General features: G+C 38.9%; 1 protein-coding gene across 1 annotated transcript in view; it reads left to right on the plus strand.

Moving 5' to 3' along the window:
- ENPEP (glutamyl aminopeptidase) overlaps window positions 1–24355 on the plus strand; it is a 54100-nt gene extending 29745 nt beyond the window's left edge. Inside the window, exons 8-20 of the mRNA XM_077814406.1 lie at window positions 4460–4525; window positions 7531–7596; window positions 9523–9674; window positions 13279–13358; window positions 15069–15205; window positions 15332–15387; window positions 18782–18932; window positions 19767–19846; window positions 19933–20034; window positions 20139–20309; window positions 21834–21974; window positions 23864–23942; window positions 24218–24355. Coding sequence (XP_077670532.1) covers window positions 4460–4525; window positions 7531–7596; window positions 9523–9674; window positions 13279–13358; window positions 15069–15205; window positions 15332–15387; window positions 18782–18932; window positions 19767–19846; window positions 19933–20034; window positions 20139–20309; window positions 21834–21974; window positions 23864–23942; window positions 24218–24355 — 1419 coding nt within the window. The remainder of the gene's footprint in view (window positions 1–4459; window positions 4526–7530; window positions 7597–9522; window positions 9675–13278; window positions 13359–15068; window positions 15206–15331; window positions 15388–18781; window positions 18933–19766; window positions 19847–19932; window positions 20035–20138; window positions 20310–21833; window positions 21975–23863; window positions 23943–24217) is intronic.
- The last annotated feature ends 583 nt before the right edge of the window (window positions 24356–24938 follow it).

Raw genomic sequence — 24938 nt, forward strand, 5'->3', positions numbered from 1 at the left:
AAATAAACAAACAAAACTTGGCTGAAAAATTTTGCTGTGCTGGAATAGAATACCTATTCTCTGATAGTGATTGTCAGCCTACAGAAAAAGACAATTCCCTTGTCTCTGCTCTGGGCCCAACTTAAAGCAAAAAACCTCCAGCTACTTGGAAACCTGCTTACCCAGCCCAAAGAAAAAAAAAATTCCCTTTCAAACCTGTGCTCCTTGTAAAACAAAAAAATCAAAATCCAAAAAAAAACAACCCTTGCCACTTTTGTCTCCAGGCAAATGGGTAGAGCACACACCCCCTATTTACTTTTAGGAAGGAAAAAAAAAAAACCTCTGGGTTGGAAGACTGTGAATTTCCCTGCAGGAGTTAAGTACCCTGCCTCCAGGCAAAGAAAACCTGCAATTCACAAGATAATCCCCTTTTGTCTCTGCTTGGCCACAAAGCAGAGAAAAACAATCTGCTTTCAGTTTCAACTGCTTTCCAAAGGAAAAAAAAAATTCCTTTTTAAAATCTGTATTTCTAGTTCAAAAAATCTCAACTGGATCTCAAAATGATTTCAGGTTAATCCCACCACTATGCCACCATGTCAAGGTTCCTCCCCCACTCTGAACTCTAGGGTACAGATGTGGGGACCTGCATGAAAAACCTCCTAAGCTTATCTTTACCAGCTTAGGTCAAAACTTCCCCAAGGTACAAAGTATTCCACCCGTGGTCCTTGGAATGGCCGCTACCACCACCAAACTAATACTGGTTACTGGGGAAGAGCTGTTTGGACGCGTCTTTCCCCCCAAAATACTTCCCAAAACCCTGCACCCCACTTCCTGGACAAGGTTTGGTAAAAAGCCTCACCAATTTGCCTAGGTGACTACAGACCCAGACCCTTGGATCTTAAGAACAATGAACAATCCTCCCAACACTTGCACCCCCCCTTTCCTGGGAAATGTTGGATAAAAAGCCTCACCAATTTGCATAGGTGACCACAGACCCAAACCCTTGGATCTGAGAACAATGAAAAAACATTCAGTTTTTTACAAGAAGACTTTTAATAGAAAATAGAAGTAAATAGAAATGAAGAAATCCCCCCTGTAAAATCAGGATGGTAGATATCTTACAGGGTAATTAGATTCAAAAACATAGAGAACCCCTCTAGGCAAAACCTTAAGTTACAAAAAAGATACACAGACAGAAATAGTTATTCTATTCAGCACAATTCTTTTCTCAGCCATTTAAAGAAATCATAATCTAACACATACCTAGCTAGATTACTTACTAAAAGTTCTAAGACTCCATTCCTGGTCTATCCCTGGCCAAGCACAGCATACAGACAGACACAGACCCTTTGTTTCTCTCCCTCCTCCCAGCTTTTGAAAGTATCTTGTCCCCTCATTGGTCATTTTGGTCAGGTGCCAGCGAGGTTACCTTTAGCTTCTTAACCCTTTACAGGTGAGAGGAGCTTTCCCCTGGCCAGGAGGGATTTCAAAGGGGTTTACCCTTCCCTTTATATTTATGACAACTGTGCTGTATAAGAAACTGAATAGAAAACTCCCATCTTTAATTCATCCTCCCCTTTGTGCCTACATAGTTGCCACAAAATTGAATGTTTTAAGATAAACCACTATTTTGGAAAAAGAAAAGGAGTACTAGTGGCACCTTAGAGACTAACCAATTTATTTGAGCATAAGCTTTCGTGAGCTACAGCTCACTTCATCGGATGCTCACGAAAGCTCATGCTCAAATAAATTGGTTAGTCTCTAAGGTGCCACTAGTACTCCTTTTCTTTTTGCGAATACAGACTAACACGGCTGCTACTCTGAAATCTGCCATGTTTGGGAACAGTGAGACAGGGATATATTTTCAATATTAAAACTAAGAAAACCTCTTATGAAATTGTATGACAGTTGACAATTAACGCGCAATTTGGAACTTAATGTCAACTTAATCAGAACACGTATAAATGCTTATACAATCTAAAGATGCAATGAATTTTTTAGGGTCTATGGAGTCATCACAGCACACTCTGTAATTACATACCTGGTCAGTATCTGATTGATAGGGCACAACATAGGTAGAAAAGTCAAATTAGGTAAAATGCAGTGTGGATGTAGGTGTGTCAGTTGCAGGGTATCAGAGAGACAAGGTGGGTGAGGTAATATCTTTTACTGGACCAACTTCTGTTGGTGAGAGACATCGGTGCTGACTCTGTGTGTGCTCAAGTATCTACCGAAAAAAACCAGGGAACACCCGCAGGGCCAGATTAATCTTTTGTGGGCCCTGGTGCCAGGACCATGGCCCTGCCCCCCCACTCCACCCCAAGGACCCACCCCCACTTGCTTGGGGGGAAAAGGGGTGGAGAGGAGCACCCACTGGCAAAAACAAAAGCCAGCGCCTGTGGTGAGAGACAAAAGCTCTTGAGCTTCCACAAAGTTCTTCTTCATGAGTTCTTCTTTATGTGTTCTGATTAAATTGACATTGAGTTCCAAATGGTGTGTTGTCAACTGTCACACACTCTCAGAAGAGGTTTTCTTAATTATTTTGAGCGTTACCTGAAAGGAAGCCAACTAATCTTATCATCGGAGATTTACCTACAGACAATAAGAATCATCCAAGTTAAATCTACAAAGTGAGGATACTCAGATTCAAGATAAATTATATCCCTGGCTCCTGAAGAATAGCTCTGTGGAAGCTCAAAAGCTTGTCTCTCTCACCAACAGAAGTTGGTCCAATAAAAGGTATTAACTCGCCCACTTGTCTCTAGTTAGGTAAAAGACAGTTTGACCATATAATAGAGCTGGTATTAGTGACTCCACAGTTAAAGTTGTTTTGAGATTTGCACTTGAATTATCACACTTCATCTCTCTCACAGTTTAACAGTCTAATACATTGTCTTCATATAACAGCTGAATTTTCCATAATATTTTTAGCTCTAATATTGATAAAAAATTTTCAGAGGAAATATTTTAAATAAGACTATTTCAGAAAGAGCTTGAGAGTCTCAGCATTTCTGAACCCTGTGGCTAAAGAACTATAGGTACCAAAACTTCCCAATTTACACATGTGCAACCACACAATATCTCTGGCATAGGCTAGCAATGATAAAAATATGCTGATAGCATGTATGTTTACAAAAAAATAAAAAAGGGTCAGCTACTCAGCTGGTATAAATCAGCGTCTCTTTATTTACTTCATCTGAGCTATTCCATTTAGTGTAAATTGAAGATCTGGCCCAAATGAGAGAAAAGTGATGCAAACAACTGGGTTTATATAACTTGTGGTGTTGTTCTCCATTGTCACAACCTCAAGGGGATTGCAAAAGGCAGTCAGGAGGGTTATGAGGATCAGAAACACTGTTCTACATTGTTTATAAAAGTGACCTCGTAGTCTGTATAAGTAATCAGTTCTGATGCTTGTCAACCTCTCCAATTTATATAACAAATAAAGCTATTTTTGTATTGGAAAAGAGTCATCTGCCGGCCAGATTGAGAACTGCAACAATACATTGGAAAAGAAAGTCTCCAAATTAAGGACTTGTCTATTGCTGTTTGAAACCACTGCTCTACATCAAAGCATGCTATGGAACTTTTAGTGCATGGTAGCACGGTCCACATGGCCATTCAGCATGCAGCAGGCTAGTGCACTGTATATTCATACCCTGGGTTGCTGTGCGCTAAGTCTTAGTATAGACAAGTCCTAACGATTGCATAAGTCTACTCAATGTTAACGACCACTCCAGTGACACTGGTGTGTCCAAATTGTCATCCCTAGTAATATAAAGAATGGAGTCAAGGCTTACTGAGGACTGATATAAGTGCTAATCTCATGGGACAGTGAGTTGTTTTTTTAAAGTTCAAAATATTTTTTCAGCTATCCTTTTTCTCTGCCAGGGAAATAAAATTTACTAACCTTTAAGTGGTATGCTGGGTCTTGTTTATTTTCCTTTCCTTCTTTTTGTGGCTGTCCCATTCTCTCTCTTCCACCTGTCTGTTATTTCCTCTGTCCGTTTTTATTTCTCTCTTCTACCTTGGTGTCTTCCCCCACCCTCTTCCTTTTCCAAGGCCCCTATCTCACTTTGTCTTCTCCTGCCCACCAAGATCTTTTCTTTGGAGTAAGTGTCACAGAGCCTGTCAATCTGCTTCAGAGGCTGGTATTTTTATGCCAGGTCATCATTCCAGCATAATTTAAGCCTTGAGTTGAGCCAATGTACAATCTAAAACTGCAGATTTTCAGCATTTTAAAGGCTTCTAATTTCTTATTCAAAGTCTCACAACAGGATCTGAAATCATGGCAGGAGTGTGTGTGTGAGAGAGTGAGAGAGAATGCTCTGCAGAAATAAGGAACTAAATTTTTATCCCTATAGATTACTTCTATTTTTGCTCAATGAAATATAAACTCTAGTGAAGTCTTTTAAAGTAATGAGAATCTAGTTTTTAAAAAGGTGTGAAATGACCTTATTCCCTTTCTTTTTGTATGTAGGGAGCATCAATTCTCAGAATGCTTCAAGATTGGATTACACCAGCAAATTTTCAAAAAGGATGTCAGGTATGAACTACAGTAAAACATGCCAGAAACAAAAATAAACCATATGTGGCAAAGGGAAAGATTTTACTCAGAAAAATGAATGTGATATGTTCGCTTTTGATGTTCTCATTAGAATTTTAGATAACTATTTCTGTACTAAAACATTTATTCCTAACATTTATATACTAACATTTACTCCAATTAATATAAATTTTAATTTTTTCAGGCTATAGATACACTAACTCCTTCAACTGCATCTGAAAAAGCTGTGTAGACAATAAAAGCTAGGTTAAACAAATTTCCAGCATGGTGGTACAGCTTGGTAATGATATAGAAGTTATGGAACCTTTTGCAGTGGGACTAGGTAGCAATGTTAAGTGGAAATTCATACTCACAATGAATTGGAATTTGAACTGCAGGGCTGTATGTGTGTTTGAAGACCAGCCAGTGATGACTCTAGGCCAGTGGTTCTCAAACTTTTGTACTGGTGACCCCTTTCAAATACTTTGCATAATGACAGGTTTCAGAGTAGCAGCTGTGTTAGTCTGTATCCACAAAAAGAACAGGAATACTTGTGGCACCTTAGAGACTAACAAATGTATTTGAGCATAACCTTTCGTGGGCTACAACATCTGATGAAGTGGGCTGTAGCCCACGAAAGGTTATGCTCAAATAAATTTGTTAGTCTTTAAGGTGCCATAAGTACTCCTGTTCCTTTCAAACAGCAAGCCTCTCAATATGACCCCCCCACCCTTTATAAATTAAAAACATTTTTTATATATTTAACCCCATTATAAATGCTGGATGCGAAGAGGGGTTTGGGGTGGAGGCTGACAGCTCCCAACCCCCCCATATAATAACCACGCGACCCCAAGGGGTTCTGACCCCCAGTTTGAGAACCCCTGCCCTAGGCACATGATATCTAACAATACCCTCCTGATTCCTCCTTAATACTCTATCCCCATGCTCTTATCTGTAATAACTAGAACCTAGTCACCCAGCTACCAAAGCACTCCTGCATCTTCCTAACACCAAGTACCTCCAGACCACCCAGTTGTGCTATGCCGTTTACAAAAATCTGTCTGAAGGCTTTACAAATCTTGATTCACTTGGCACCTGCAAAAAGTTGAAGGCCATTACAAACTCCTCTTTCAGAGCAATTAGGAAAGCCAGAGCCTGAAAACAGAGTGACTCCACATCTGTCAATCCAGATGCATGGTGCTAATTTGCCCTGGAAAAATAAATAAATAAATAAATAAATAACCCCACAGCCCTCTTTCACTTTAACCCTACCAAGAGGCTAGGATATGTTGTTAGGATATATGACAACTACCATACACACAAAACAGAAAATTGGAGAACTTGGGGTCCTCTCCAAAAATAGAGAGCATAACTGCTGTTCTCTGAAATCTTTAAATAATTAATCACGATGCCTTTGTTTCCTGGGTTATTAAATATGTTCTTATCCCACACACACAAACAACCTACCTCCTCCTCTTCCCCCAAAGATCTCTGAGCTGCTACACTGGCATTTTTCAAGAAATCTCTCACAATTGAGCTAGTCCTCAAAGTGAATCTTCAGAATATGGTCATGCCTGATGCCAGATGCTTGAGCCCCGTTTACACTAGTGCTCTCATCACTGCTCCCAAGCTAGAATTGACAGGGCTAAGATACGAAGGGGCTGGGAGAACATCCTGGCTGGCCAGCTGACTGATTATATTGAAACCACAGCAAAAACATTTCCATACAATCCGTAAGGACAGTCCTACATAGACAGGAATATTCAATCACACTCCACATTATAGGCACAAGCTGCCGTGATAAATACTTCCTGTTTACCCACTTCCCTATAAAAGCACAGGAACAGCTGTGGCTGAGATTGAAACAAACAGCACCACCTACCTAACATTCTGTAGGCAGGCTAGGAAAGAAAATACCACGTACTACTTGATGTGTCTCAGTCTCAGAGTAGCACTGAACTGGGGGATAGCATATTCTAGCATTCAATACTTAAGCATAACAGCAAATCATTAAATAGCAAATTATTAGTTATCAGTTAAACCTTTAACATTTCGATCACAGAATGCAGTTGTCCAAATTATCATAGTTCAACTTTGATTTCCACTTTTAGACACCCCTAAAATAACTTTTTGTGACCTATTTAATAAGACAGAAATTTACAACAAACTACATTTTCTCCACTCAAGTAAACAAAGAAAAAGTCTAGGGCCCTCTCCAAGGATTAATATATTGCACATTAATGTATCATGTTGGAAAATATTGACTCCCCGCCTAAAGAATAGGCCTGTCCTTTGGGAAGTACGAAATGCTTTTGGATTAATATGGTTCCATTTGATTTATTGCAGACAAAGACGACAGGGATGATGGGGAAACTTTATTCCACCCTTTCAAATGTCTCATCAGTGAGCAGCTGTGTTTTTGCTGATTTGGTCTGTTTTTAAATTGAGACATATAAATTAATAAAACTTTGATAAAAACAATGGACCCAAACTTAGCTTCCAGAAGGAAGAAGAGGTTGGTTCTCTTTGGACCGTGTAGAAATTAAATCACACTTCATCCTGGCTGACATTAAGATCTTTCATGCCCTCCAAATTTTCTCTGGTAAATGGTGTTTGTAAGTCATATGGACTAATATTTTGGACACTTATAATTCAGTGTGCAATCATTTCTCAATGTTTCTGGCTTTCCCAAAGGCAGAAGAGTGGGAACAACTGCTCCCACCCTGCATTTATACAGGGAGGAGTAGATATCTCTGAGATCTCCTTTTTAGAACAACCTGTGGACCCTGCATTTGGAAAGTGTTTCCACTTTCCATCTGTGCAGAAAGCAGTGAAATAAACAAATGTACATATATCTCAAAGCATTTGCTGGTTAGGAACAACACCACTCTTAGGAAGGAATTCTGCACATTAGTTCTACAGATAACATTACAATATGTGCATTGTTTTGACAGGTGAGGAAGGACATGCAACTATTTAAAACACTTTCTTCTCTCTTTTTCTAGGACTACCTAAAGAAATACCATTTCCGGAATGCAAAGACAGATGATTTCTGGGAATCCCTGGCACAGGTATGGTCTGTAACAATTAATACCCTTGCTATTAAAGGTTTCTGTACTCATCCTACAGAGCAGGGTTTCCAAAACTTTTTCATATTGTGAATCTTGTTAGTAGAGAGATCATATCCCAGGCAGCCTCCCCCAGCACAGCAAACTCCAAATCTCATCCCTCTAGTAAATACAATACTCATTTTTGGCATGGGAAAATTGCTTGGGTGTGGGTTGGAACTGGGAGCAAGTGAGGGGAAACTGATCGAGCAAAACAATTCTTTACGCACATACACAAGAAATTGCAACCCTTCCAACCTATCTGCCCACATCAGTCTCCTTTAAATGCACACACACGCTCCCCTAACATGATTCTTTCTATAGTAGTGTTTTCTATAGCGCTCATCACAACAGTATTTAAGCCAGTGGGTCTCAACCTTTCCAGACTACTGTACCCCTTTCAGGAGTCTGATTGTCTTGCGTACCCCCAACTTTCATCTCACTTAAAATGGCTTGCTTACAAAATCAAACATAAAAATACAAACGTATCACAGCAGACTATTACTGAAAAATTGCTCACTTCCTCATTTTTACCATATAATTATATGTAATATAATTTATAATATAATATATTATATTAATTGGAATATAAATATTCTACTTACGTTTCAGTGTAGTTTATAGAGCAGTATAAACAAGTCATTGTCAGTATGTTAGTTTGTACTGATTTCGCTCGTGCTTTTTATGTAGCCTGTTGTAAAACTACACAAATATGAGTTGATATACCCCCTGGAAGACCTCTGCATACTCCCAAGGGCACGTATACCCCTGGTTGAGAACCACCGATCTAAACACTTAGTATGACTGCCAGTTTAACTACCCTGGATCCCTTCTGCTCCCTTATTTCCCACCAGATCTTGGTTCCGTCCTTGTCCCCAGGTTTTGGTGCTTTCCTCCTATCCTGCTCCCCAGTTGCCTCCTGAGGCCCACCTGTTTTCTGCCTCTCCAAGTTCCCAGCTCCTTACTCAGACACCACATGCCTTCCTCTCCCCCTCCCTCACCCAGGTTCCTGATAGCCATTATGCCCAACTTCTGCATTAGTGTCTCCTCCTGCCCTCCCTCTAGTCCCAGGCTCTCGTCTGCCCAGCCTGGCTCTCTCCTTGTTCTCTTCTCCCTCTCTGCTGCTCACAGAACCTTCTAGCCCTGGAGAACAACACCTTAAACCTGGCTCCTTTCCATCCAGCACATGGTGGGTTGGAGGGGCACTGGTAAAGTCCCATGGCCCCAGTCGGAGACGCAGCTGCACTTGAGTTTGTGGGTAAAGAGGAAAGGAGGGGGCAGCTCCATCATTATAACAGCAGTCCCTAGTGCTGGCTCCTCCTCCTTCCTTCCACCGGCACCTACCTGAAATTGTCTGGAGGATGGGGGACAGAGCCAGCAACTCAGCTCTCTTCAGAGCACCTGGAAGGACTGGCTTGCAGACCACAGTTTGGGAATTCTGCTGTAGAGGAGATTCGCCAATAGTGCTAGAGTTTCAGTTAGTCCTTCCTGTGTTCTACTCCCTCCTCAGAAGGCAGCAGAGGAGGAAAATCATTTGAGCTTGAAGTACACAGAGAGGAGCAAGCCACAAGGGCAGGGAATATTCTTTGCCCCTCCTACTGCCTGAACCCTGACCTAGTTTAACCCTATTTTCTTCAAGAGTATTTAAAATGTCTCTGTTGACAGCTCATTAGTTTTCTTTTGTTACATGCACCATGAAAGAGTTTAACAAATAAAATATTTTTGAGCTAATCTTACCGTCTTATTTGATGAATTGTTAGGAACAAAGCCCTAACATTAATGAGGGAAACCTGTTCCCTTTCTGGTCTCCCATCCAGTCAGGATGAGAGTTTTATTCCCTCTTCAGTCTGATTTAGCTTTCTTAGTGAGACCATCTGCTGTTATTCTTAGACAAGTGGTAAGCCAGTGAAGGAAGTGATGGACACCTGGACCAGGCAGATGGGATACCCTGTATTGAGTGTGGACGCTAATTTGAAGGTCACACAGAAACGTTTTCTGTTGGACCCCTCAGCAAATACTTCTGAACCGACCTCTGCACTAGGGTAAGGTTTTACTGTATATGCCTGTCATGTAGACGAACAGCAGAAAGAGAGATGCTGTAGATAGATATGTTCATGTGGATTCATTCACTCTCTTACACACACACACACACACACACACACCCCAACCAGTTCTCCCTACCTTCAGTGTACAGTTACCTCCCAAAACATGTAATGCAATGTATAGTAAATGTAATGTCTAAAGGAACAGGTATGCTGTGTAACTTTGGATACGTGGTACACTCCATCCACCCCCTTTGCTTGAGTCTAATCAACTCCACGTAACTTTGCCTTATGCCAAAAAAAGGAACCTGAGTGACAAGACTGGAGGTGAACTGAGTTCTTGGGAGACCAAGTGGAAGAGGTCTTGGGGGAAACCCAACAACCAGTAAAATTACAAGAAAACTTAACAAGATGCTATATAATACCTCCCCACACCCAGGACAACTACTGCATCAGCTCTTTGTCTCTCAGTGTACAACACCAAATGTCTAAATCCAAAAGGAAGAAAAGGAAGGGAGGACAAATGGTATGGAGGACGGGGCATAATGGAGATCACACAGCAGTTTCAGTTCCATATGGATATTTTTTCTTTTTTCAATATTTCTGAGTGAATTTCATGATGGTTGAAAATGCTGTATTTATAGCCCTGGAGACTTTATCCACCAAAACAGGTACAGCCATGGACAGAAGAATGCAGCCTTCCCCAGGCTGCCCAGCAAGTGTGCCTCAGCAATAACCCACAGAGCACCATCTGTAAAGGCAAAAGAGTAGTTCTGTCCCCATGTTGATACAATTCTTGCCTTTTCTGCTCAAGACTGCCAACAAGGCTGCCAAACGGTGTCAACTGTGGTGGTGGTTTTGTGGGGCTTGACGTTGGACAACAACTAATTTCACACAGATCAAAGAGCCATCAGCCAGAAAAAACACTTCTGGTCACTAGTGCCCTGGTCTGGATTTGAATTTGGGGCGGGGGGGGAGAATGTGCAGACTTGAACCAAAAACAAATTCATTATTGCAAATTCTCCCTCTGTGCCATATGGAAGATTAACAGCTCCTTCCTGTTCACAAAGTTGGCTCATTGCATTATGCTCAGAAGTGGGCAAATCCAGAAGCCCAGCTTTCCTCATAATCAAAGGAATTAGAGCACCAGGTTCTTGGTGTTCATCATGCTTTTAATGTAAATCCCAACGTGAGTCCTGCCCTAATCAGTCATGTACATTGTGCACTGCTCCAGTCATTCCAGAAACAGCTGCATCTCAGTAGTGGGGGAAATTAGTTCTAGATAAGTAAAGTTTAATTAAGTGCTTAGCGATAAAATACACTATTATATATAATTAATTATTATTATTATTATTATTATTATAAAGTCCTAATATTATGTTCATTGGAATAGGTTTCATCCCTTGCAAAGGATCCAAGTGCACTGTAAAACTTTACTCCCTTCCTCAGCCAGTGCTGACGTGGGAGAGGAGACCACTGGGGCCTTGTGCCCCTCAGTGGAACTGTGACAGCTCAGCTCCAGGTTTGGGTTTGTGACTAAGCTGTGACACAGAGTCTAATAAAATTTTGTTCTCTGAAGCCTGCAGGGGTGGTCTCCCTAGCTGGCTACAGTGCCCCTGTCCTGAGAAAGTCCTGTTCTGTATATTAACACTCAAAAGAGAAATACAACTTCAAGAACTCATGTTCTTTAAATAGTGCTGCTAGGCAAGTATATGGCTGCAATATAGAATGTCAGGAACACATCCTCAATACACATACTTAACAGGATATGGATATTGTACTTAATGCCCAAGAGAAGTATTTATGTACATGATCTCAGGAACATATTAAAACACTGAAGGAAAATCACTCCACTAAGTGCATTTACAAAACAAGTATTAGGAACTCTTTTATCAGCTTTCTCCTGGAGAAATGCAACAGCCAGGCTTTTGGCCAAGCAATAACCCTTTTAAACTCCATGGCAATAATTCTCCAAAAGACAGCTAATAAAAGTTAAATATGTATAAATCTGTTAAAATATTTTGTATTTAAAAATGTAACACAAGAGCTGACCTTTCTCCTGGTAGGTAGCAAAGAGACATGACTTCCTTCATTTTCTTACTTGCCAGAATGAAGCTATCATTCCTTTGATCCTGGGTTCTAATGCAGTAAAGTCAGAAGAATGACACAAATTTTTGTATGGTGTTTATCCACATGGTATCTAAGATGATAGAAAAACATCTCTGGGGTGGATATTGATACCCTTACTTTATATAGTACCTTACTTCCCAACTGCTCCATTGATTTCAATGAGACTTATCAAAGAGTAAGATACTACTTAATGTGGGTAAAGGTATATCACAATCTGGTGCCCAGTGAGGGAGGGAGGAATCAATGTGGTCTAAAAGAAGAAACACAGGATTGGAACAATCAAGAGGTCCTGAGTTCTAATTCTGCCTCAGACACAGATTTGTTGTATAGTTGTCAAAGAATCACCTTCTGTTTTCTTATCTGTAAAACAGGTAGAGTAATACTTAGCAACTTACCACACAGGGGTGTTGTGAAGGTTAATTAGTTAATGTCTGTACAAAACTTTGAACATGTAAACCTCTACATTAATGCTAAGGTCACCCATCTGCATATAATCATACTTCATGAAACTAAATGCCTTGTGATCTACTAGATTAGCATGATATGATACAGAAATACTACTTGACAAGACTCTATTTCCAACTGTGTATAATTATAACAAACACATTTACAGTATAGAATGGTACAGAAATTAGCTAGTCCACACAACACCCCTCTGATATTGGGTAAATATCATTCCCATTTTATAGATGGAGAAACTGAGGCACAGAGACATTAAGGCCCTCATTCAGAAAGGTATTTAAGCATGTGAATCCTTCCATGGATTTCAGAAAAATGGTTTGATCAATGGAACTACTCTTATGGCTAAAGTTAGGCATGTGACTAAATACCTTGCTAAATCAAGACATAAGTTACTTGCTTAATACCACACATAGTCAATGCCAGATTTTGGACTAAAACTCAGTAATCCATAGCTCCCAGTCCTGTGCTCAGTCTGCCAGAGGCCTGGCAGCAATTATGCATATTTCATAGTTTTAGGGACTAAACTACTTCTATTCTCCATATCTAAAAGAGGAATGCTATCAGATACTTCAAACCTTTTATTTTAACTTAGAAATAGAATATTGTCCTAATTATGCAGGGTTTGCTCAATAAAAATAACCAAGTATCTATATTAGCTTGCCTGTATCCAAGATTTTTATAAATTGCTTTTGCCAGAAAGATACCCTAAAGCAATTTATATTATATTTAAATAATCAAGCTATTGGTAAAAAAAACAAAAATTTGTTATCTGTGATAATTAGTCATATATTAGTGGATATCTATATCTAGATACACAGGTATGTACATATTTAGAAACTGACTATGAAGAAGTAAGTTTATGCAGTCCCTAGCACAATAAAATTGGATCCTATAGGTGCTACAATAAATGTATTATTTATTAATCATCATAATAATAGATAAAATATTTTAAATGTGTTATTTTAGGTTCTCTTTCAAAAGTTGTTTACTTTTTCATTTAAAATAATTTCAGTTACACATGGAATATCCCAGTGAAATGGTATGCTGGGAACGAAACAGATGTTACATTCTACAATAAATCAGAATCTGCAGGTAAACTTCAGTAATGTTTCATTTCTGAATAACAGTAGGTTCAATGTGACAATCATGCAAAGCTTTAAAAATATCCTTAGTAAGAACTAAAAGTAACAACTAACTTTTATGCTCTTCAGTGCTTGAAACACACTGCTTGGGAATAAAGGAGTTAAGATCCTTCCCTAGAAAGAGAATAAGCCCCTCCCATAAACAGGATTATGCTAATTACGTCCAATAATTAAAATCTATTCTTATTTATTCAAACAATATGACACAGCCTATTATAAAATTGGTCATTTGGTTTAGAGGAATTTGGGGCACATTAAAACAAAGATTTCAGTTTAATTTTAATGATTGCGTGTGTGTGCGCAAGGACTGCATATTCAAATATTTAAGACATGCTTAAATCCACCCCTACTCAGAAAAGCACCTACACACTGCTTAGCTATAAGCCTGCTGTCCCACTGACAGCAATGGGACTTAAGTATGTACTTTCCTGAATCTCAGCCTAAGGGAGAAGCTGGATCTGGATAGTGCTAAATACATCTCTTGCAGTGATAAAGTCTAGAGTCGCTTAGTTTCGGTGGATGGAGCTGCAGTACTGTGTTATATTTGGAATTGGCTGAAGCTATTTTCTGCTCAAAAAAACCCAGGAGATGTCCATGAAAGTTTTAGGTTTTTTCCCCAAAATTCTACATTTCAAAATTTGAAAAGTTTCTACTGCTCAACAAAATTTCAAAATTCAGAAATATATTACCAGCTCTTCTGTTCTCTTTTTGTATTTAGCACCTGTCTCCCCTCTTGCAGTTGAGTTTGTTTTGGTTTTTTAAATTACTTTAAAGTTTGTGTTTAACTTAATTTTCATCCTAGACTCTGAATGCAAGTAAGCCTACCCATTATGTTATGATGCATAACGGAAAACTGCATGAAAGAATTTTCTCTCACCACTCTCTCCAACACAACACTGGAGACTGAGAGTTGTCCCAATGAATTAGAACAGTCACTTGAAATATCTTGCACTGCTCATCCAAAGTGAAAAATACTATTTACTGAGTCAATACGCATTGGAGTAAAAGGCTTCTGACTTCAGACACTGGAATAGGCACTAAGTGAACTTTCAAAACTGCTGACCACAGTGGGAGCAGTTTAACTTTTGAGAATGGAACATCATCCTCAAGGGTTAGGCTTCATTCTGAGTTTCCATGAACCTCAAGACTTGAGTAAGGGCTTGGTTTATTTTATAGTTTAATTAATTTGTAGCTATAGGACCTGAATCAAGGAAGGGGAATTAAAAAAGAGATGCATAGACCTAAAATGGAAAAACATTTAGAGGATAAATAGGTAAAATATAAAATCAGATTAATACAAACACTGAGAACTGATAGAGGCTTTTGGAATAAATATTAATAGGAATAATTTTTATGATTATTCTTTTTGCAATAAACACTTAATTTTCTTTATGCTTATTCTAAAATCAGTAGTCTCCATTTTTAATAATGAACATTTGCATACAGATTTCACACTGTTACCACAGTTATTTCTTATTCTAAGCTAACAGGTAGCATCAATATCTTTACTCTCTGCCATTTTAGAGCAACCAACCTAGAATTAAGCTTTGAGTCCTTTGTGGATATGGGTTAAAAATCAAACATGACTTCTGGAGTGAATATATTTCCCCCCAGCCATGTATTTATATGCATGTAAAATTTCATTACTATTTGTTTACAGCCACCGGAATTACTATAACACCCAGCAACCCTAATTCTTTACTGAAAATAAATCCAGACCACATTGGATTTTATCGTGTAAATTATGAAACACAAACTTGGAACAACATAGCCAATAATCTGCTTAACAACCAAAAGGTGAGTCTGATTAAATTAACTGGATTTGGTTACAAGCTGGTTGGTTTCTGGGATCTATTGACAATTATTGTTTCTTCTACAAATATAAACGTCTTTTTGCTTCTTTTTCTTCCTCCCCTCGTGCAGTATTTCTCTTCTGCTGATCGTGCCGGGCTTGTGGATGATGTGTTTTCTTTGGCAAGGTAGGTTTTATAATGAAACTAGCACATTATAGACATTTCAAAATAGCTTTCATGTCTTCCCATGGTTATTATATTGGCATTCTCTTGGTTTGGATGGTGGTAATGAGAATTTTTAAACTATTATTTTATTGTAACTCCAGGAAGAATCAAGTCTTGGTTTGTCTTCAGCAGCCTTTTCTTCTCTTACATTTTCCTCCATAAGGAGAAAATTCAAATGTGGGTACAACTCTTATTGATATCAGTTAGAGTTGGCCTTACCTGTCCAATATTAGGGTGTGATCCTAAATCACTGAAGTTAATGGGAGTTTTGCCATTCACTTCAATGGGAGAAGGATTTTATTTCCTATCTCTGCCTGAAGAACTCTTGGTTTTTTGAGCCTGTTGTGGATGGCAAGGCCATGACAGAAATGTTCCAGATGAAGCATTCCCAGAAGAAACCAAGTGTCTAAAGAGAGTCACAGGGGTCTGTCCCTCTGTGTATATGTCTCGATAGATATCCCAAAATCCAACAGATTTCCTTCTGAATCTTGAGACATTAGGACAGTTAATGAGACATAACTTCTTTGTTGGTCACACAACTGTGTGTACCTTTTCAAGGTTTGTTTGGTGAATAAAAGCAGGTAACTACACAATGTTGATTGCCCTAGAATGGTAATGAGAGCTCCTTCAGAGCTGCTCTGCTCTTGTACATGACATCTAATCATAATAATCCTTCAGAACTTTCTTTGGAAAGTGCCTCCTGTGTATGTTCCATAACTTTTTCCCAAGTTTATTATCGGAGCCCTTTTAAAGAACACGGTGCTATAATAATCTCTTTAGCACTTTAATTGCTGTTATCACACAATACAGACAATTCCTTTTGCCTTAGGATGAAGTGAAGGGCTCTTGTGGGAGTGCAGTTGAGTAGCTGTGTATAAAAGAGATAAACACTGTGAGAACTAGAAGGACTGTTGATAAGAGTTCCATAAAAAGTCAGGAAAATAAAGATGGTTTGGGCCTGGTTACTAAACCCGTTAAGAATGCAATTGCATAAGCAAAATATATACACAATTTTGCATCCAATTTACTTGTAATTATTGCAGTTGTGCATGCAAAGGATTAATTATGATCATTTGTTCCCACATGACTGAATTACACACACAATCACAGCAAGTGTGTGCATGAATTGTACACCTATTCATTTAAAATCAAACCCTTTATGTTCAATACCATGTACAATAAAAAAAAAACCCACAACATACAAGATTCCATGATTATTAAACATACTAGCTAAATATTTAGAGCTAGTTTGTCCCTTCTGTGGGACTCACATTAACAAATATTCTATGTCACTAATATTCTGCATTACAAATACTAGTTAATTTTCACAACAACCCTTTAAAATGGGTAAGGATTAATATCCCCATTTTGCAGATAAGGAAACTGAGCTACACAAGTGTTAAGTGATTTGCCAAAGACCAAACAGTGAATTGGCGGTATTGGAATGTATGGCTTTCTGGCTCTCAGTCATGTGATCAGACCACTAGCTACCCATTGTTTTGTGAAAATACAAACTCACAGCCAGAGTATGAATCCATTACTCCCACTGGTGAACAGTTACAAAAGCAGTCCCACTGAATTCATTGGATTCTTCCCCCAACATTAAAATTATTTCCCCATGTTTAGATCCTCAATGTTTATTTCTGGGTCATAAAAAGATTTGCAAGCCAGTTTGTATTCCTGGATCTGCCACTGGCCTGCTGATTGACCTTGGGCAAGTCACTTTAACCACTCGATGTCTCAGTGTCTCCAGCTGCAATATGAAGATAATGATACTAACCCTTTTCAAAGTGCTTTGAGATTTACTGATGAAAAGCACAATGTTAACGCTAGATATTATTGTAATTGCTTACTGATTTGAAACAACCTCCTCTATTAACAGATACTCCGAATAGTATAGGCAGATTTTCTGCATTTTACTATGAGTTGATAAACCTGTAGCCAAATACTTTTAGTCACTGATGTAATATACAGGTTTCAAAACTAAAAGAGAAAAACAATCCTTAGATGAGCCACGCATCCACAGTCCCACTGGGACATATTCACCAATTAAATTTACAACACTTCCATGACTGCAACACAATTAAAAGTGTGTTATTTTCAGCTGTCCCATCATAGCACAAAATCTCCAATACACGTAAGTGGGGTGGTAAGTGTCGAGAGTCTACATTAAAAGCAGGTGTACAGAAGCCAACTTTTATACAGACCTGGACCGTTTCACCATGTAATGGGGAGGGAAGAGAGTATTCTCCAGAATAGGCTGTGAAGTCAATCAGGTTATCACTAAAGCGGAACAAAATTATTAAACTTTTTCCAGTGGGAAAAAAAATAAAGATTCAGGTGAACAAACATTCTGTGAATTCGGGTTGAATTTGCCAAATTGTTTTGATTGAAAAAAAAATCTGAAGCATCAATCTGGTTGATTGGAAATGAATTTTTGTCTGATTCCCCCTCCGCCAATGAACTGAACGATCAGCTATTTGCCCAGTTTTACTTATTGCTGCTCTCCCAAGAGCACTGTGCTGAATGGTGGTGTGCTTGCTCTGCCTAGTCTATTTTTAGACCAGACAGTAAGTTGAATCCTCATGAGTGCCTGTTCCATAATATAGCACATTCCCATGGAGGAAAGGAATAAGAAAGCCACAGCAGCCCCCACCTCCTACTGTCTGGGGAGAGGAAAGGAAGATGTTGCCCCTGTTCCCTCCCAGAGGAGACAGTTTGTTGGCTCTCCAGAATCCCTAATCAGCCCTATCTCGTGGCAGTGGGGGGAATGGGGGAGACAAGAAAACTTCTCCTCCCAACCATGTTTGCAAAAACTGGAAAAGAGGACGCTGCTTGTTTGGGGGCCCACTCTGTCCTTCTCTCTTCCTATTAGAGAAGAGATAGACTGGGTGTAGTACACAATTGAGGAAGAAATGATGAGTGATTTGGAGGACAGAGAGAAAAGGGACAGTGATTAGATGGAGAGGGAAGAAGAAATTAAATCTAAGGCAAACAGACACTGAAAAAAGTAGAAGGCTGATTTCTAACTTGACTCTTCTGAAATTGGGATTTGAACAGGTTTGCTTCTAGAGAGGCACATGCTCCTGAGGCAAGTCCTGCTTCCTACAGATTGTACAATAGGATCGATACATTGTCGTCCTCAAAAATATTAGACTGTTTCCAAAATAGGCAAGCAAGTTTTCAAATTGCATACAACGAATTCCTTCTGAAAAGAGCTCCTCCTCACAAGAATGATGCAGCCATGGAACATGGTTACAATTAACACACACTACACTAGACTTCTCTGTGTGTTCCAGTTACAAACGAGGCAGGATTTGTAAAGTTGTGTCAATTGTCTCTCTTCCTTCCTCAGGGCTGAACTTTTGAATTATGCTGTTCCACTGAATCTAACAAAATATCTACAAAATGAAGAGGACTATTTACCTTGGCATAGAGTTATATCAGCTGTATCTTACCTCAGAGACATGCTTAGAGATGATACAGAGCTCTACCCCAAGTTTAAGGTGATGCAATCAATGAAAGTCGTGTTTATAATCTATTAATCTTACAGTTCAGAGCTATAATAATGATAATATTGAAAGCTGAGTGATTTTCAAAGTTGCTGAAACTGTTTTATGTATAATTTCAACATTAGAAGATGTGTATTATTTATTATAGTCTTAACATATATTTTGTGAGCTGATTTATATAGGCCCATGAATTATAAAATACAGTCTGGGACTATATACTGGAAATAAAATGGGAGTGTTCCCAGTTATGGTTGCCACCTATTTGATTGTTCACCGTACAGTTGTTTTTGTGCCAGGGCTGTCTTGTGTATTACAAGAAAGATTGTTCAAGATAGCAAAACTTCTGATGCCTGACCTACACCATGCAAGGTAACTGTGTCTCACTGAGGTTGTCAGCAATCAAGATAGCTGACCTGGGGTGGAACATACTTCAATGGTCAGCACAAATTGTAGTCAGCATTATGTCAGGGAATCAAGCTGAGCAGAGAGTGTACTAGTTTACACTAGTTGTTATATTATCATAGTGTACACAAGGTTTGAGGATGATGGGACATCTTCATGTTGTGTCAGCACATCATAGCAGTACAAAGCAAAGGTGCAGTATGATGTTCACATCCTTTCATGACATTTTTTGTGAATACAGACTAACATGGCTGCTACTCTGAACCTTTCATGACATGGTGACTTTGTTGAAAGTTTTTTTTCCAGAGTATGGTTAAGGGGTTTTTGTTGTTATTACTGGTATTTTTAAAAAGGCAAACTATGAATATGAAAACCTTGTTACATCATGAAACCCATAAGGGTAATCAGAAAACCTCTTTATTTCAGGCATACTTTCGCAGTTTGGTTAAACCCATTGCAAATAAGCTGGGTTGGAACGATGATGAAACTGGAAGCCATGTGATGAGGTTAAGAATTTATTGTATACATTATTATATATAGACTCAGATTGTTGAACACTTGGAAAATCTCCTCTCTCTGTTTTTTTTTAAAGGCTTCTTCGTGCAGAAGTTTTAGGATTTGCATGCAGAATGGACGAACCAGATGCTTTGAACAATGCATCTAGCTTATTTTATTCCTGGTTAGATGGCTCAAGGTGAATATTCATGGTTTTTGCATTCAGTTAAGAGTACTGTGTATGGTATTATAATGCAACTCAAAAAAGGTGGCAACCATAATATATTGCTTTATGTTTTTTAGTCCACCTGTAAATCTCCGGCTCTTGGTATATCGCTATGGGATGCAGAACTCCGGCAATGAGACATCATGGAACTATATGTTTCAGAAATACCAAAGTACTTCATTAGCTCAAGAAAAAGAAAAGTTGCTCTATGGTCTGGCATCAGTGAAGGACATCACCCTTTTGGACAGGTTGCTGAAAATACGCTGAAAGACTTATTTTCCTTCTCCCATCTACCCACCCACTCATGTGCATTACCATTTTTGTCATATATAAAGTATGATATAGAACACAGCAGATTGTCAATTGCTATCACTCTTGAGTAGTCCTCCCTGAGATTATACCTCCAGTAACTAGGCAAAGTCATTGTTCCCTTGTTTGAAAGAATATGCTCAGGTGATGGTTTTTATAGCCCTTCATCTCTTGCAAACATAGAACTACCCTAATTGTTACTGCTACTATCAGGACAGTATCCTCCAAGGTCCCAGTTGGGATCTGGGCACCATTGTGCTAGCACATAAAATGACAGTCCCTGCCCCGAAGAGTTTACAATTGAAGACAAGATTAAACAAATGAGCATAACTAACAATAGGAAGAACTAGAAGAGTGGGGACGAGGGCAACGGTAATATGGATATGTGGTGACCGAGGTTAGCATTGTGTATCACTTCACAGGTGCACATCATCATTTAAGGTTATTTCGTAACTAACCCCTACACAGTCATCACGTCTATGAGTAAAACATGGATTATTCAGACAAACCCAAATCTGCAGAGCAAAAACAACAAACAACAAATCCACACTGTAGGTAACTCACAGGTGGAATTTGGCCCTTCCCAGAATCAACCTTTTTAATGAAATAAAGGAAAAAAAGAACACACCACTGAGAAAGCTGGCTGTGCACTCAGCTACTTGTTTATGGAGCTGAAGAACAGAACCCTCAGCCCCAAGTTACAGTATCTGAAGAGGAACCTCTTTGCAGCTGCTGCTGTACATTGTAGCTAGGAGTAGCTTCCTAATATTGTCCTTAAATGTGTGTCTGTGAGACAGTGAGTCCACTCATTTTATGGACCTATTGGTCACTCCCCTGACCTACTGCATTATAAACCTTCTGTAGTTCCCAAGATTTCATCCTATTAGACTAATGGACTTTGAGCTCACTCACTGGGATAGAAAACGGATAGATTTAGGGTAAAATTTTCAAGTGAAATAGGAAATCAATGGGAACTAGATGCCTGAATATCTTTGATGATCTAGGCCCTAAGCCCGGTTGATTTTCAATGAGATGCCCAGAACTTACTTTGTGCTGGGGCTCAGCTCCAGCACCTCTTCTGTGAGTAGCGTGCCAGGCATAAGCTTGCACATATGGTGCATGCAAGGTCACGATATGTGGAAGATGCATTGTTTTTGCTTGAGCCCTGGCACCTTGAAGAAAAAAAATTTTAAAACACGGGCGATGTCTACATGCCTGTCGCTTTTGAAAAAAATCTTATCCTTAATAGGTAATCACATTTTAGACCAGTCTATTTCATCCTTAAAATGGTCTAGGAAAAATAAGTCTCTAGTGTTAGATTTTCCATAGGAAAATATAAATATTTCTGCAGATGGTAGGTTGGTCTCAGTAGCCTGAATAGTTTCTTTACAACTCACTTTTCACAATCTTTAATAGAAGGTTTTAAAGTCTGTTTAATTGTTTCCCCCTCTGGTTTCTCCTAGGTATCTAAAATATATTTACAACACCAGTCTTATTAAAAGTCAGGATGTGTTCACAGTCCTGAAATACATCTCCTATAACAGCTATGGCAAAACCATGGCTTGGGACTGGATACGTCTCAACTGGGAATACCTAGTCAGCAGGTACGTTAACATCCTTCAAACGTTTTACACTTAATTCTAAGTCTCCTGCTCTTTATTTCCTTCTCTCACCTTACTTAAGTCTCGCTACACAGTCACCATTAGGTGCAGGAACACATCAATCCATTTCTCTTAATGTGAAACAAAACTTGCAGATATCTTTGGATTTACCCATTTCTGTGGAAGCAAATGGCTCTAAGAAGCAACTCCTTTGGACAGAGAGCTGAAAATGTTTTAAATATTACTGCAGCCTGTGATGAAAAAGAAGAGTTACTGCCAACTTGAAAATCCTACACTAAATTTCCAGTCTGAATCAAAACTTGCTGAGAGCTGAGTAGCACAATGCAGGAGTTGGTTTGATTGTTAGTTACCTCTCTCTCTTTTGGACAAAGTAACTAGCTGTCAGATCTTTTAAACACTGCATAACGTAGGAAGCACATTTAAGGCCCTAGTTCAGTAAGTTACTTAAAAACCTGCCTGACTTTAAGCATGTGAAGAATCCCATTGGTTTATGGAGACCAGTTTTTCTGAGAATCCGGCCATTAACGTTTGGTCCTGTGAGACACTGAACACCCTAATCTGCCACTGCTTTCACAATACTCAGATCCTTGCAGACTAAAGGCTGTATAAGGCCCTCCATACCATTTAGGCTACCAGTGGAATAACTAAACAAACTTCAGAGGGAGTTATCACACCAGCTCATCATAAACTGTTGCAGAGGCGAGCAATAATTCCACGGATTCAGTGACTAACTCCCATGCAAGTGGTGTGAAAGGGCTGCACCTGCTAGGACAACCAATAGGCTGGTGCAACACCTACAGAAAAAAATGCATTGTAGCCCAGTGCCCTAAGTAGATTTTGCATCTCTCCCCCCACCCCCCGCGCAAAAAAAAAAAAGAATTTCCAGTCATTTCACCCACATAGACACTGCCCATTCTTGTTTTCTGCAGGCATATTGATTATCACCTTTAGTGAATTGTGATCTCTCCCACACTAAGTTGTGACAGCACCAGAAGAATCAGTCAGGAAGCTTTTTGCTTTAATATTTACTCATAAAAAGCCAAGTATTTTTCGGGGAAAAGGAGAGAGAACATACACGACAGTTTCCTAGAGGTGTGCTGTATTACGGTTTGGGCTTTTTGAACCATATATCTGTGTGGTAAAGAACTGTAATATCAACTTGGGGAATAAAAAGATGTAGATAAAAGCAGTTAAGACTTATTCCACAAGGTATATTTCTATCCCCAAATGATCACTAGCAGCCAATGCCAGGAGAAAACTGTAGCAAGTTCCAGTTATGGGAGTAGTGTTCTATGGAATCTGCAGCAGTCAATCCCCAATCTGGCCTAATACAGAATATTCTCTTTATTCACAGCAATCTACAATGAGGGGGGTCTTGTACTTTTCTTATTCCCTCTTGTACTAACAATGAAATCAGCTTCCAGCTTTGCTCCTGTCTATTCACACCGATTCCTGAGGTGCTCTTTCACTCCTACTAATAGAGTAGGACATTAGAAAGGGAATCTAATTGAAACTCACATGAGGGCATAGAATCACAATAAGCCTGCCAATTTACAGAGGTCCTCTGGCCATACACAATTGTAGCTCCACAAAGGGATAGAGACATGTGAGGGTGTTGTAATGGAAATTTCTCTCAAGGGCAGAAGACACCGTTCTTTGAATATGTTTACATCAGAGACCTTGCCAGGTATAGCTAAACTACAGAATAGTACAAAAATCATATATGTTTTTTCAGATATTTCTGGTAACATCTAGAAATTTGGGGCAACATTTATTTCATGATGCTAAAAGATTAAGAACTAAAAGAGTTTATTAACAATAAAGGAACAAACACTCCAAAAAAGCAATCAAATACTATTTATTTTTTTCAGGTACACTATCAATGATAGAAATCTTGGTCGAATAGTATCAATAACCCAAACGTTCAACACTGACCTTCAGCTTTGGCAGGTATGGAGATGATGCCTATAGTCATTTTAAGCCACTAAGTTGTAAGATCTTCCTCGGCAGGAAACTTGTCCTTTTATTCGCTAAGATGCCTAGCACAATTTTGGATGCTATAAAATTATTATTCAAGTACTACCAGTCCAATCCTGAAGTCCTTTCTCAAATAAAACTTTTCATGATTTCAAGAGCATAGAATTGGGCCTTATAAAAATTACTTGATGTTAAATACAACAGAAGTACTTGCTGCCTGTGAATTCATTTTGTTTTCTCTTTTCAAGATGGAAAATTTCTTTGAAAAATACCCTAATGCTGGAGCAGGAGAAGCACCCAGGAAACAGGCTCTCGAAACAGTAAAGAACAATATTGAATGGCTAAAACAAAACAAGGGAGAGATAGAAGCATGGCTAACAACTTAATGTTTTACTTCAAAGTTGCGAAGAATTAAAAAGATATTGTCTTAATTTTATGCACTTATTGTTTCTTACATGAACATTTGGGAATCCATTTACAAATGCTGTCTCTGAATCCTACAAACACTTATGCACCTGAATAACTTTACTCATGTAAGATAAATAAGACTACTTGTAAGAGGAAAGTTACTCATGTTATAAGCAATTGCAGGATTGGACTCCTATTTGTACCTCCCACCTACTGCTTTGAAAAATGCACCCCTTTGTTTATGTAGAAAGAAACCCATTTAAGAGTATTTAAAACACTCAGGGATACCTTTCCAAGTGTATTTTACAGGTCGTCTATTCCAAGGGAATTAAGTAATAATTTGAACTTGTTTTAAAATAATTTTCTATGTTTATACTTGTAAAAAAGACATCATGTGGGTTTAGCTTTGCATTCTTAGTACTAAAGAAATGTCAGTTAATTTTCAGAGGGGTAGCCGTGTTAATCTGGATCTGTAAAAGCGGCAGAGTCCTGTGGCTTAATGTGCCACAGGACTCTTTGTCAGTTAATTTTGTTTCTCAATTGATTCTTTAAAAGTTTAAC

This window comes from Eretmochelys imbricata, chromosome 4, assembly GCF_965152235.1.
Source record: "Eretmochelys imbricata isolate rEreImb1 chromosome 4, rEreImb1.hap1, whole genome shotgun sequence".
Classification (NCBI taxonomy): Eukaryota; Metazoa; Chordata; order Testudines; family Cheloniidae; genus Eretmochelys; species Eretmochelys imbricata.